Source organism: Limulus polyphemus, unplaced genomic scaffold (assembly GCF_000517525.1).
Source record: "Limulus polyphemus unplaced genomic scaffold, Limulus_polyphemus-2.1.2 Scaffold1277, whole genome shotgun sequence".
Lineage (NCBI taxonomy): Eukaryota > Metazoa > Arthropoda > Merostomata > Xiphosura > Limulidae > Limulus > Limulus polyphemus.
Window position 1 is genome coordinate 95,992 of NW_013666887.1, and position 12,720 is coordinate 108,711.

Sequence of the window (12,720 nt, forward strand, 5' to 3'; positions counted from 1 at the left end):
TGGCGAATATTTCTGACAAGAATGTGGATTGATCTCCTTTGAATGGTTTAGCATGAAGTTATGTAAAATAGCATACAGGTCACATGGCCTACTAACGAGTTATAAATACTTTAGCATTGTCTTGTAATTCACTCCTGAGGATGACATTGCAACGTCGAAACATGAAGGCCATAGATAGGCCTAAATAAAATGTTTTTAATTGTGTACCAGTTTTAACGTTGAATATTATTTATGATTGTAACTTTATACACAAGTGCCAAAATACAATGTTTACCAACTACAAATACCAGTAATGTTTTTAAACACTTTTGTTAGTTAGTCTATTTACATTATCTAGATTGATGATTCTCAAACTGTGGTATATGTGCTACTAACAATATATTTGGAGCTGATGTTGGTAGTATGTTATGAAATTTGTAATAAATCCAATTTCAGCTTTCTGCACATGTATACATGCTACTCCCCTCACATCTGCACTTGCCTTCTGCCTGCATAAACGTGACAGTTTTTCTTTCCTTCAAATTGACATAATTCAAACCACATATTCTTCAATTGTGCCAGAAAAAACAATCAAATCCTTCCCATTAATACCAAAGTGTTAAAATTATTAATTTTTGCTACTATGTTTTTTTTTTTAATTAGGATTGGGTTTGTTCTTTAAAAAAAGTTTAAACAGAAAGTTGTACATAAGTCTGAAAAGTTTGAGAACTACTGATCTAGACCTTTAAATATCAACTCAAAGCAAACATCCACAGTTCCATCTAATGGTATATTTGAAAATAAAGATTCAATATCACAGCTTTAATATGCAATATTCACCTTGGAAATTTAACTATTTAATGTTTCCTTCAAATTCACAAAATTATTACAAGTAATATGTATGTTTTTATGTGATCTTGTAAAAAAAGGTGATTAGGAACTTAGCTAAAGATTGATTAAATGCTCCAATACTAGAAATAATTGGCCTAACTGGGCATCCATCACTATGAATCTTTGGGCTACCATTCATGTCTGAATTTGAGCCAATGGATCTGATATCTTTGTATGTAACTTTAATTCATTACTCATGGTACGATCCAACTCTTTAAATCTTTTTTTATCATTCAGTATAATGTCTATCCACTTGATATAATGTACATGGTTTAGAATTACAATTCGATTGTCTTTATCAGGCTTAGTAGTGACAATGTTTCCATTATTCTGTAACCCTATTGCTATTGTTCATAGATCAAATGCCATGTCATATCGCATTTGTTGACTCGCATTCAAAATTTTATTGAACTACTGTTTTATGAATGTATTTCAATAAGTTTAGTATCAAATTGTAGATTATAATTAAAATTTTAGTAAGATACATTAGTTAATTTTCTGATTTAAAAGTAAATATTAAAAAAGAAATCTTAAATATCGATTTTTGTGTGTCACGTGGTATGTTGAATGCAGCAATGGTTCAAATTAGATGTTTGTAATGTCCATATACAAAGTCTGTAGTTTCTTATGAATCAGGAACTCAAATTACTGATATTGACAAACTAGAATCTAAAATAAGAACCTCCTATCTCTTCTATTTGTTGAGATATCACTACATTTACTGAATCAAACACAGTGCCCCTGCCCAACTCTTTCCATTTTTGAAAACACTTGCTTATGTACACCTACTTCTATTTATGATATGTAATTAAATAATTGAAAGTTCAGAATGTCCTCCATGTGGTTTTTCTTTTCATGGCAGATTTCAAACAATAATGGAAGTCTTTAGTGAGCCCAAATACAACTTAGTTACTAAACCTTATAAATTATAGTGGAATTCTATGGTATTGATATAGTAATTTATGATTTTTGGTTATTTCAAAATATATATATGAAACCTAAAAAAATTATTTTGTTTCACATCTTCCATAAACTGAGTTCAAAGTTCATAAGTAGAAGAGATAATTATATTCTATAACTCTTTATTTACTGTTCTATGTTTTAAGAAAAATAACCGAAATTTAAGAATTTTATTTTAAATAATGATGTTTATTCACAGATAATGTATTAAAACTAAAATGTGGTTGTATTTTACATAATACTAGTCCACTAAAACACAGCCAAGACAGGTCAATTTGTAAAGGCCAGTTTTATGTTCTTGGATACAGTAACGTGAGTGCATGTGTGCCTCGTCATTGCAACTTCTATAATGTTAGCTAGGCACAGCTGAAAGGTCAATATAATAAAAATAATAGATATATATAAATGATGTATAATGTTATGAAAATTAAGCTATTTAGACTAAACATTTGTGTTTTCTTGTTATAATTTGTAGTCATTCTAGAACAAAAAAAGTTTTTTCTAAACAAAATTTGATAATTATCTGGAGGTTATAAATATTTCACACGTGAAATTTAAAAATGTTCTGATGTATAAAAGTATTTTTAATTTTAAAATCAAAATTTCTTTGCATGTTGGATGGTCAACATTCTGAAAGAAAAAATCTTACAAGAAAATCTTTAATTCAAAAATCTTAATACTTAATTTAAAAACCTGATATTTTGGTGTACAAAAGCCTCATAATGTTTACCAATAACCTGCAAAATTTTGTAAATATATGCTTACCTTATCAAAAATCATAGTATAATTATTCTCATGGATATTTTTGTGGTTACGAGCTGTGTGGATCCCATCTAGCCCGAAATGGAAGGGTTAATTCAATGAGAGCGTTCTGTTCTTAATTAGATAAATTACAACATCTTTTACTATAATTGTATACTTGATATGAAGAAAGTGCTATCCCTGAAATGTGTGATTGAATGTGTTCAAATATCTCAAGTTCTCTGAACCAAATATCACTAAGTGCTAGTTGCGGTAAACAAAATTCAAAGCTATATAAATATTATTCTCTTACAAACTTTTAGGAGGAAGGGCAAACTGTAAACTTTGGCTAACACCCTCTTTACAGTGTTTCAACTGGTAATCAGAATAATTAAATATAACACTTTCAGGGTTATTTAAAAAGTATCCTTTCCTTGAACTCCCCTTAAATGATTCGAGCTCTGCAGTTGTCTAAATCTACTTTGAGTCAACAAACGTTACAGCTATATTCAATCTTATATCTTAGATAGCTGAAATCCATATACTTAACAGTATTCTTTAAACAGTTCCACAAATTCTGCTATTTTAACTATAAATAGGCTTAAATTCAATATTTGGTCTTTTAACTTGCAACATAGTTACATTTTACAGTTGGTATGGTACTATTAAACTCTATACGTGGGACATGGCCTAATACGAACAACTGTGAATTATGAAACAACTAGATTTCACAACCAAATAATAACTCTTAAACTTGTGGCTTGAAGGTCGGTTGCATGGTAATTTGTGCTTGAATATCTATTACTCCAATTTAAAAATCCAAATTGGAAAATAAATTTTGAAAACTTCATTTGACACTTAAGGAAAATCAAAATCACGAACTTTCATCTTACCATCACCTAAAGATTCAGTTTAGCAGATATAATATTGTTATTGCATTTTTTAAAATACTTTCTACGTTACATAGATCATTGGAAGAAATCAGCCTTGCCACTAGTAAAAATCAGGAGGCATGTTCAGAAAAAATAGAAAATGTACAGTCAGGAGTTATCCTAAAATCAGATCTTTCTTCCCAAAAAAATATTTTTGGTGTCGAAGAAACAGAAGGTATGTATTATTTGGAATTTGTTTATTTCATAGCTAGGGCTGATACAATATGAGATGTATCTGTATATTGATGCTGTGATACAATATGGCTGGTCAATCTGACTGATGTCACATAAAATTAGGGTAGTGAATATAGCAGATAAAATATGAAGATTTTTCGAAAAAAAAGTTGGAAATTTATTTTGAAGGTTTTAGAGATTACAGAAAAGAAATTTGATAATATTTAGATGCAGATAAGTATTTTTAATCCTAACATGGGAAAACTTGGAGCAGTGCCTTCTTTGACTCCATATATTAAAACATTAATTTTTAGCAAAAATAATTCATTAGAAATTCTGATTTTTTTTGTAAAAAAAGACTGTTTACTGAAAGCTTGTCAGATTTCGTGAAGATACATAAATCATATATCGGACAATGTATTGATACAATCGTATCACAGATTCATGATATGACACTCGTATTGCTGTATTGCCATACCTCTATTCATAACTCCTATGAGTACAAAATTCTTAATTTCAGTTTACTAATAGTTTGTCTAAGTATAAACGTTCTTCCACAGGTATGCAGAAATACAGATGAATTTTTAATTGTAGCCAAGAAGTAATTAGGACCTGTAAAGTTTGGGTATAAACTTTTTTGTTTTCACCTTTTTGAAAAGAAGTTTATTTGTAGTTTTATTATCTTTTAGACGAGTTATTTTGGGATATTTCCAATATCTCCTCCTTTATCCATACACATATAAAATATTTACATTTTTATTTGCTAAATCTATAGAAAAATAGTTTAATGACACCATAAATACAAATTCCTTCTTAGTAAAATATATTATGTTGTAAATTCAATATAGCACCAAAGACAGGGTATAAAGAAAATTTTATATTAATCAGTCTGTTAGCCATTTTAAATTCTCTTTTTATCAGGTCTCCATCTCCAGTAGCCTTGTTTCTTTAACTTATGAGGGTTTATTTTTATGATCCTAATTTATTCTTGTACTTTTTGGAAGGTTTAGCTCACCTACCAAGAAGTAAGGTCTTTGCATATAAATGATTTATTTAGCTTCTAGCAATGGAAACTGGTCAGTTGGATTACAGAAGTAATTTTAATAGATTACAAAATTCTGATTTGCAAAATTTTGAGTAGTTTTATTATTACATGGCATTAGTGGCAAGGATGGCCCTGTAAAAATGATTAGAGCAAATTTCAACTTAATATAATAGAATTAGATGCAGTGGAGGCTGGTTGTTATTAGAAGCTGGTTTCAGTTGTTAAGTAACAAGATCTAATGCTTAATATGATTTCTTCATCTTTACTGTTGCTGATTGTGAACAAAATGTATCTGTATTGATGCATTATATTTTGGAGATTTATGAATGATTACTCTTTGCTCTGAACTTACTGGTAATCTTTGTTGTGGTTCTTATATATTTTGTATAATATTATTTGAAGTACAAATCATGTTTTTGTCAGTAACTCAATAACAAAATCAGCTGCTATAATCAGTGATTTCTAATGTTTTCCTCAAGGAAGGATTTAGACAGCAACCACCCTTTGTTTTGTTTTTTTTTTGGCCAAATGACATTTTGATTTGTGAAGTACTGAAGTTCAAATTGATGCATGATTTTTTTTTGTTTGATCATTTCTTTGTAATGTGCCACCTTGCTCAATTGCCAGCACTTGCAGTCTATCACAAGCACAGCATAATCATTTGTGAAATGACAGCTCACAATACACTTGCACTATAGTTATTGTAGTGTAATTCTTAATGGGGGCATTTCAGCAAATTCTACATTTCAACCATGCCATTGTAGCACAAAATAATAGTTTTATTTTGAGTACGTATGATTTTCATGTACAAGTTTTTTGTTTCTGACATTTGATCTATTCCAACTTAAAAATTGATTGTTAAGTTAAAACTCTGCAAGTATGTTATTTGGTAACATTAATTATTTTCTATATAAAACCATTTGCTACCACTGTTGGAGGATGGTGTTCTGACTGACCACTGCCTCTCAAAATGCCTAATTTCTTAAAATTATGTATCTTCAGTAATAATAATAATAATAATAAAAAGCATTATATCTGCCCATGATTAGAAATATTAAATGCAAAATTGACTTTTTTTTAAATAAATTATTTTGTTATTGCTTGTTACTTATGTCATGAATATTAAAAATTTTTATTCAACAGTACTTTCACTTTGTCAATAATAAAGAGAAATGAACAACAGGTTGTTACAAATTTATTAATTTATTGTGGTGGTTCTATCATTACTGAAATACTTTTAAAAACTTGTTTTGCATATACACCCACAAGATAAGGTATTGTGAAACCGTATTGCATTGTTAATTTATATATATATATATTGATTACTTCACAAATATTTTATATAGAATATGGTTGGGATTCACCTCAGGACCCTGTTTGTATTCTTCAGCTCTCCAAAGATGCCTCACTCACCACAGAAAGTGTTGATGATGAAGGGTATGATCTTGATTATCAAATACTGTTTTAAAGAATAGCAAACAAAATACTTAGTCCAAAATTCCTTTAAAAAAATTAATATAATGTATTTAATTTTGTTAAATTAGTTTGAAAAAACAACTAGTGGTTGGAATGTTGATTATAAAGGCAACGTAACTACTTTGTTGTGTCACTACTATTTTCTTTCTACTAGTCCAAGTAGTTGTAGGTTATTCAATAGCATACCTGGTTTTATTTTAGTTCCTTTTTCTTTTAAAACACACACACAAATATATATATTTATATATATACTTTTGAGTAAATTGATGTTATCATAAGCTTAACCCATTAACTGCGGCAGAAGCAACTCAGTTCCCATTTTCTGACTCACAGATAAAACTGAGTTGCCATCAGTTACAATAAAATGGTAATTTTCGTCATTTGCAAAGAGTTATAGTTGCATATGTGCGACATATGGATATTTCCGTCATTCGCAGCTGAGCCATAGAACTTCAGTTATGGAAATATCCATCATCCGCAGTTAATGGGTTAACTAACTTTGATACATTGAACAAGTATGATTTTATATTTTATGTGTATCATATTCATTATTCACAACTTTTAGGGCTTTGCAAATACTTATCCACATTTATTTAGACAATTCCAAACATTTAAACACATATTTAAAACACTTAGAAGTAGATTAGTTATTAATTTTTTTATTTTGATAGTTAGTTAAATTTGTTGTTTTCCCATTCCAGATCATATATGCCAACTGGACTTGGTTGGGATTAGAGCTCATTTGTCACTTGAAAAGTTATTTATATGCATTACAGAGCATTAAAAATGTTAATGTTAACTATTCATATATGGGCTTAATCATTTAGATTGACCTTTTAACCACTGTGTAACCATGAAACTTACATACTATAACTTAATGTTGCAAGTTGTCTTCACAAGAATTTGGTTATCTTTTAGTAAACATAAGTCTTTTGTGCACAAAAAGTCAAATTTTCCATGAAGTATTTCTACTGAAGATTTGAATGACAGTCATTAAATAGCTCTAGTTGCTATAAGTAAAGTTGATTTTGGTTGTCAAATAAGAAACTAGATTTAAACATTCATTTCTACTGGACTAGAGCTGGGTGACTAGTGATATTTGGTCATTTGATTAGTAAACCGTATTCCCTACAACCCATACAAAGTAAAAAAAAAGGTATTTGCTACTGCCTTAACTTTTTCAACCACTAAATTATTCTAACATGGTATTAATTTTTCTATTTTCTTTTACATTGATTTCTTTTAAAGTAATTTTCCAATTATACCGGGCAACAAAAAAAAACTCCAAATGATTTTATGATGATGATTTTAAAAATTGTGTTGAAAATTACTGATCACCTCTAGTTTTCGAGTTATGATAGATTTATTCAAAATATTCAAATATATCATGAAAATAACTTTTACTTTATTAACTTTGAAAATTGCATTTAAGAATGTTCAAAAACAATACATAATAGCAATACCAGCTTAACCCTTTGGATGCTCTCTGACTTGACATTTATAACCATCTGGTGTGACAAGCAGATTTACCCCATGGTGTCACAAAAACTTTTCTTCATAGTGCAACAATTGAGATACTCACATGTCCTTGAATTTGCTGCCTTAATACTGCACATGCCTACATCACTGAAGAAAAGCGTAACTAGTGGATTTTGATATTTGGACTTTGAAAAAGTACTAAAAAAGGTCAAATTCTAGTGGATAATTGACACTTTTTGAGAACCCACCCAAAATTTAATTACTCACTCAAAGGATTAAAAAAGCAATGAGTATAATAAGATTGTATATGAAAATACATTCAGAGACACAAAAAACAACAACATTTGGTATACCCATTCTTCAGGCCTAGCAGGGGTGCAATAAGTTTAAGATCACCACATATCTTCCACCTATGGTGATCATATTTGATGGCCTCAAGTATAATCTGCATGCTTTGATAAGTTTCTTTCATGTTCGCAGCATGAGCAACAGGAATTGATGGCTTAATGTTCCCATTATGCAAAAGTACAGCTTTCAGACTAACTAGATGAGTCGATAAAAAGTCCCCATTCTTGAGGATGATGTTTAGTACATAATTCTTCCATTAGTGCATCAACATTTATACAGAAACACAAAGTATCTTGCATGCTGTAGTGAGAAGCAAGATTGATGGTGACTTTGGTAAATTAATACTCTTATTCCTGGAGCTAATAAATTCCATTGCTGTAAATGAGAGCCAAGAAGTTCCCCATGCTGCTTCGATAGAAACAAGTCACAAATCAGATCATTTAGCTTCTCTTGTGTGATCAGATGAGACAGTTTATGTTGAGGTGCCACAGGAGTAGAATTAGTAGATGAAGAGGATGAAGATGATTCTTTGTTTTCTTTGTAGGATGACTCTTTTGTTTTCCAGTTTGCTGGTGGATGTGGCACTGGAGGACCATCCCCATGAGGTACAGGTTTCATTGCAGGTGCAATATCTGGATATTTAATATCTTGTTTAATTTTGCCAGAATATCCAGAAACATGCAAAAATAACAGTTAGTTAAATGATCTTTGGGCTTGCACCATATGAGGGGAACTGCAAATGGCACACTTACTCTCTTATTCAGTCATGGTGTCAAGCCGGATGTGCAAACTGTACAACACACATGTGGAGCCCAAGGTTTTTCTTGGTCACCAATTTTACACCCAAAATAGTGATAGAAAGCTACATTTCCCTTGTTTGGGATGGTTTTCCTTTGTGAAACTGTAATATATTTTGCACAAATGTAGCAGAAACTGTATTGGTGATTATTGCATTTTCAGACTTTACTTGAAATGGAAGCCACTAGCATTTCAAATGATTTTCAAAAAAAAAATAAAATAATTTATGTTTACAGAACTAGAGCTTAAAAGATTTTAAAAAACAAAATTTTGCAGAATTTGATTATATCGCAGGTATGATGAGAGGAAGAAGATCGGACTTTGTTTTGACTATGTGCAGAGGGAGGCAAACTGACCAACTGAGTGAGTGAAAAGCATCTGACTGTTCCTTTTATATTCAATTGAGGGACTTCTCAAATGCTCAAGCAAATTGAGTACATGAGGGTTTCGTGATTCTCGGGTGGAGCAGGTGAGCGTGGGAATGAAGCAAAAGTGGTGCAATTTGCTACAATTATGTCGAGAACAAGTAGCATATATGAATAATATATTTGGAATTTTACACCAATGCAATAAAGTCAGTGTTTGAAGTTATCAAAAAATTTATACCTTTTGCCCATTAAACTGTCCAAGTAAACTTAATTTCACAGCATAAATCTATTGTACTGAGTTGATTGCATGGTGTTTCACATAGTACTGATTAAATATTGAGATATTACAATAACTAAAAATCTAGAGGTGATGAACAAATTCTGACTATTTTGAAATCAGCACCATCAAATTACCTCAAATCACTTGAGTTTTCTGTAGTAGGAAATTTGTTGTTTGCATATCGTACGACAGATCTTTCCAGAAAGTTGTCATTTGGGCATTCTGAAAAACATTTTTTTCAAAAATAATTTTCTCATTTCCTATTGGACGGATGAATTGCTAATGTGGACTAAATACCACCATATGATTGCTATTTGTTTTTCAAATATGCAATAATTACATGCTGACCTATATTGATAATTCAGTGATGAAAGCATGTTTAACTCTCATGATAATGATGATAATGTTTTGATTTAAAACATGTCATGATTACAATTACAAATAATTATGTAACCAGTTAGACAACTTATTTATGTATGTAGTTTGAATAGGATAAACATAAAAACAATATTCAATAAAGATTTGTCATCTCAGTATTTTTAAATTGCCTACTGTCATCACTAAACAGTAATTATTTAATTTGATGACAATTTTATTGGATGAACATAAACAAAGCCTCATGTTTACAAACATTGCAACTCAATAAAACCATAGTATATTTATCAAAAAGTAAAAACTATAATTTTGAGCAAAGAGTTATACATCAACAAAATGTCTTTATTAAGCCTTAAGCAATCTTCAGCCATATGATTTCTTTGCTTTGTACTGTATATCTATATATTCCTTTTTTTTTTTATAGGTAAACTACTTAAATCTGATAGCAACAAAGCTTCTCCAAACATTATACATTTGTACCGTGTTAAACTTTTAATAAGTTATTTTTGTTACTTATTCAACTTGTCTGTAAAATGTTTAAGCGTATCTACCTTATTTCAAGTTATTCGATGTCTTCTCATTGGAGACAGTTTCCGAAATATTCAAACAGATTTAATTTAACACACAAATACAATAACTCTTAAGCCTATATATTTACTCTACTAATATGTGATAGCCTACTTCTTGCTCTAACCAATCATATTTAAACTATTGTTATAGCTGTTTTCAAAGCTGTATTTCATTATTAAATAATCAAACCACTTGACATGGCACCATAACAAGGTTTCAACCAAGGCCTGTACAAAACCTAAGAAAATCAAGAAATTGATAATATAACTGAATAAGTTATTCTTTGAGATAGGCAGAAAAATTCTTTAAAAAATCAAAAAGTAGCTTGTTTTGTTTACAGGCAGAAATGAAAATTGAAAATAATAACTGCGTATATAACATTAAATAATTATTAATTTCTGAAAAAATGTGCCCCCCCCCCCAGACCCCTCAGCTAGATCTGCATCTGCTTATACAATGTTAAAAAAATACAGCTGTTAATTTCTTGAACAGCTATTAATTTCTTGGGTGGGTGGGGGGGGGGGGTTAGGACCTCCTATGCTCTTCCCCCAAATCTGTGCTCATACAACATTAAAGGATATAGTTTCACAGTTATAGATTACAAACAAAATGCTGTGTAAAAGAAACAGTAAATTTTCTCTTTATATAATACTTAATTACCCAGTCTGGCATGGTCTGGTGGTTAGAGCATTCAATTTACAGTCCGAGAGAGAGACAGGATTGAATCCCATCCCCAAACATGCTTGACCTTTCAGCTACAGGATGTAAAAATATGATGGTAATAAATTGTTGGTAAAGAGTAGCTCAAAAGTTGGCAGTGGGTGTTGTTGATTGGAAGACTAGTTTATTACTTTAAAATTAGAGACAACTAGTGAAGATAGCCCTTGAGTAGTTTTTGTGTGAAATTCAAAAATTTAACTAACTAACTAGGTTAAGTAGCCAGAAAGTTGGTGGTGAGTGCTACCAGTCAGTGGTACCTGTAGTCAGTAATTCAAAATTAATGACATTGACAGAGAGCCTTAGTAGCTTTGCAATAACAAAGACAGGATTAGCAAATTTAATGGCAATGGGAATCAATCCTGAAACCCTTAAATCACAGATTGTCTCCCCCCACCCTCCCATAATGTAGCTGTGCTCTTAACAACAAACAAACATAATAGCATAATCAAAAACAACACATAATTGAAAATCCCAATTTCAGTTAGTTGATTATTTATGTGACTGTTAATTTCATCGTAATTCTGATCGATTAATTGTTGGAATTATTGAAAACAGTAATAATTGGAACAACTAATTTGATTAGTTGATTATTTTAATGGTATAAATCAGTTGTTTTCATTGTGTTTCACATCATGTCCCATCTAGTTATTTCTTTGCTTTATCTCAATTGAAGTAACTTAGTATTACTTTGCAATATTTCCTGCCAATCCTCTCACTGTATAGTGAGCCTTGAAAATGTCACACTCATAATGGTGAAAGTGAAAATAGTTTTTAATTTCTGTAACTTTCTTCAGTAGTTTAAAGATTAAATTTCAATTCAGTGTGGCTAGATAAATTGAATTATACTGAATGTTTTTATAACAAAAAACATGCATTTAAAAATTATAACAATTCAGATCACCATCTTAGATTGCTTGATAATTGTTTGTTCCATTTTTGAAATAGCTTTATCAGGTTTTACAAATGAGCTAAACTAGTTGCATAAATGCCAAAAAGAAACATTACTACTTGATCATAGCTAAAAACTTTTTAATTTGATCAGTAAATATATAGTGAATTTAAGACAATGCAGTTTTAAATGTGATCTCAAACTATGATCCCCTGATTGGAATGTTTTGCTATCCCTACTTTCAGAATGTACATCATTCCACCATCACCAGAAGCCTATGGTCCTACCCCAATAATGTTTCCCGGCACTCCTTCACTAGAAGAAGATGTGGCAGAAACAGGTGAGAATACATCTTACATTTTCAACATAACATTCAGTAGTGAATATAGATGTTTTCAGTATAGGTGTGCAGTTGTTAAATTTATGAATTTATTAAAGTAGTGCATTGGTCCGGAGATTGAAGGTTTTCTTTTCGGTGTAAAAAAAAGAGGTTGACACGAAACATTAAAGCATTCTCAGTCAAGAAGAAGACTAGAAGTAACTACTAAGCTCTCAACTTTCAAAGTTCTAAGAAAAAATAACGTTTTGAAATTTCACTGAATACATTCATTATCTTAGATAATACACTTTTAGAAGTGAACTCAATTTATTATCTCGTAATAGGAATGTTTTTTAAGTTTGCTGTCTCTATTTTC

At 30.4% G+C, this 12,720-nt stretch overlaps 1 protein-coding gene across 3 annotated transcripts in view; it reads left to right on the plus strand.

The window, feature by feature from the left end:
• The window catches only part of LOC106462890 (TP53-binding protein 1-like), an 86,132-nt gene that overhangs the window by 16,909 nt on the left and 56,503 nt on the right, over positions 1 to 12,720 (plus strand). For all 3 annotated transcript variants that reach the window (XM_022390296.1, XM_022390298.1, XM_022390297.1), the window contains exons 6-8: positions 3,539 to 3,678; positions 6,069 to 6,159; positions 12,271 to 12,365. In XM_022390296.1, coding sequence (XP_022246004.1) covers positions 3,539 to 3,678; positions 6,069 to 6,159; positions 12,271 to 12,365 — 326 coding nt within the window. The remainder of the gene's footprint in view (positions 1 to 3,538; positions 3,679 to 6,068; positions 6,160 to 12,270; positions 12,366 to 12,720) is intronic.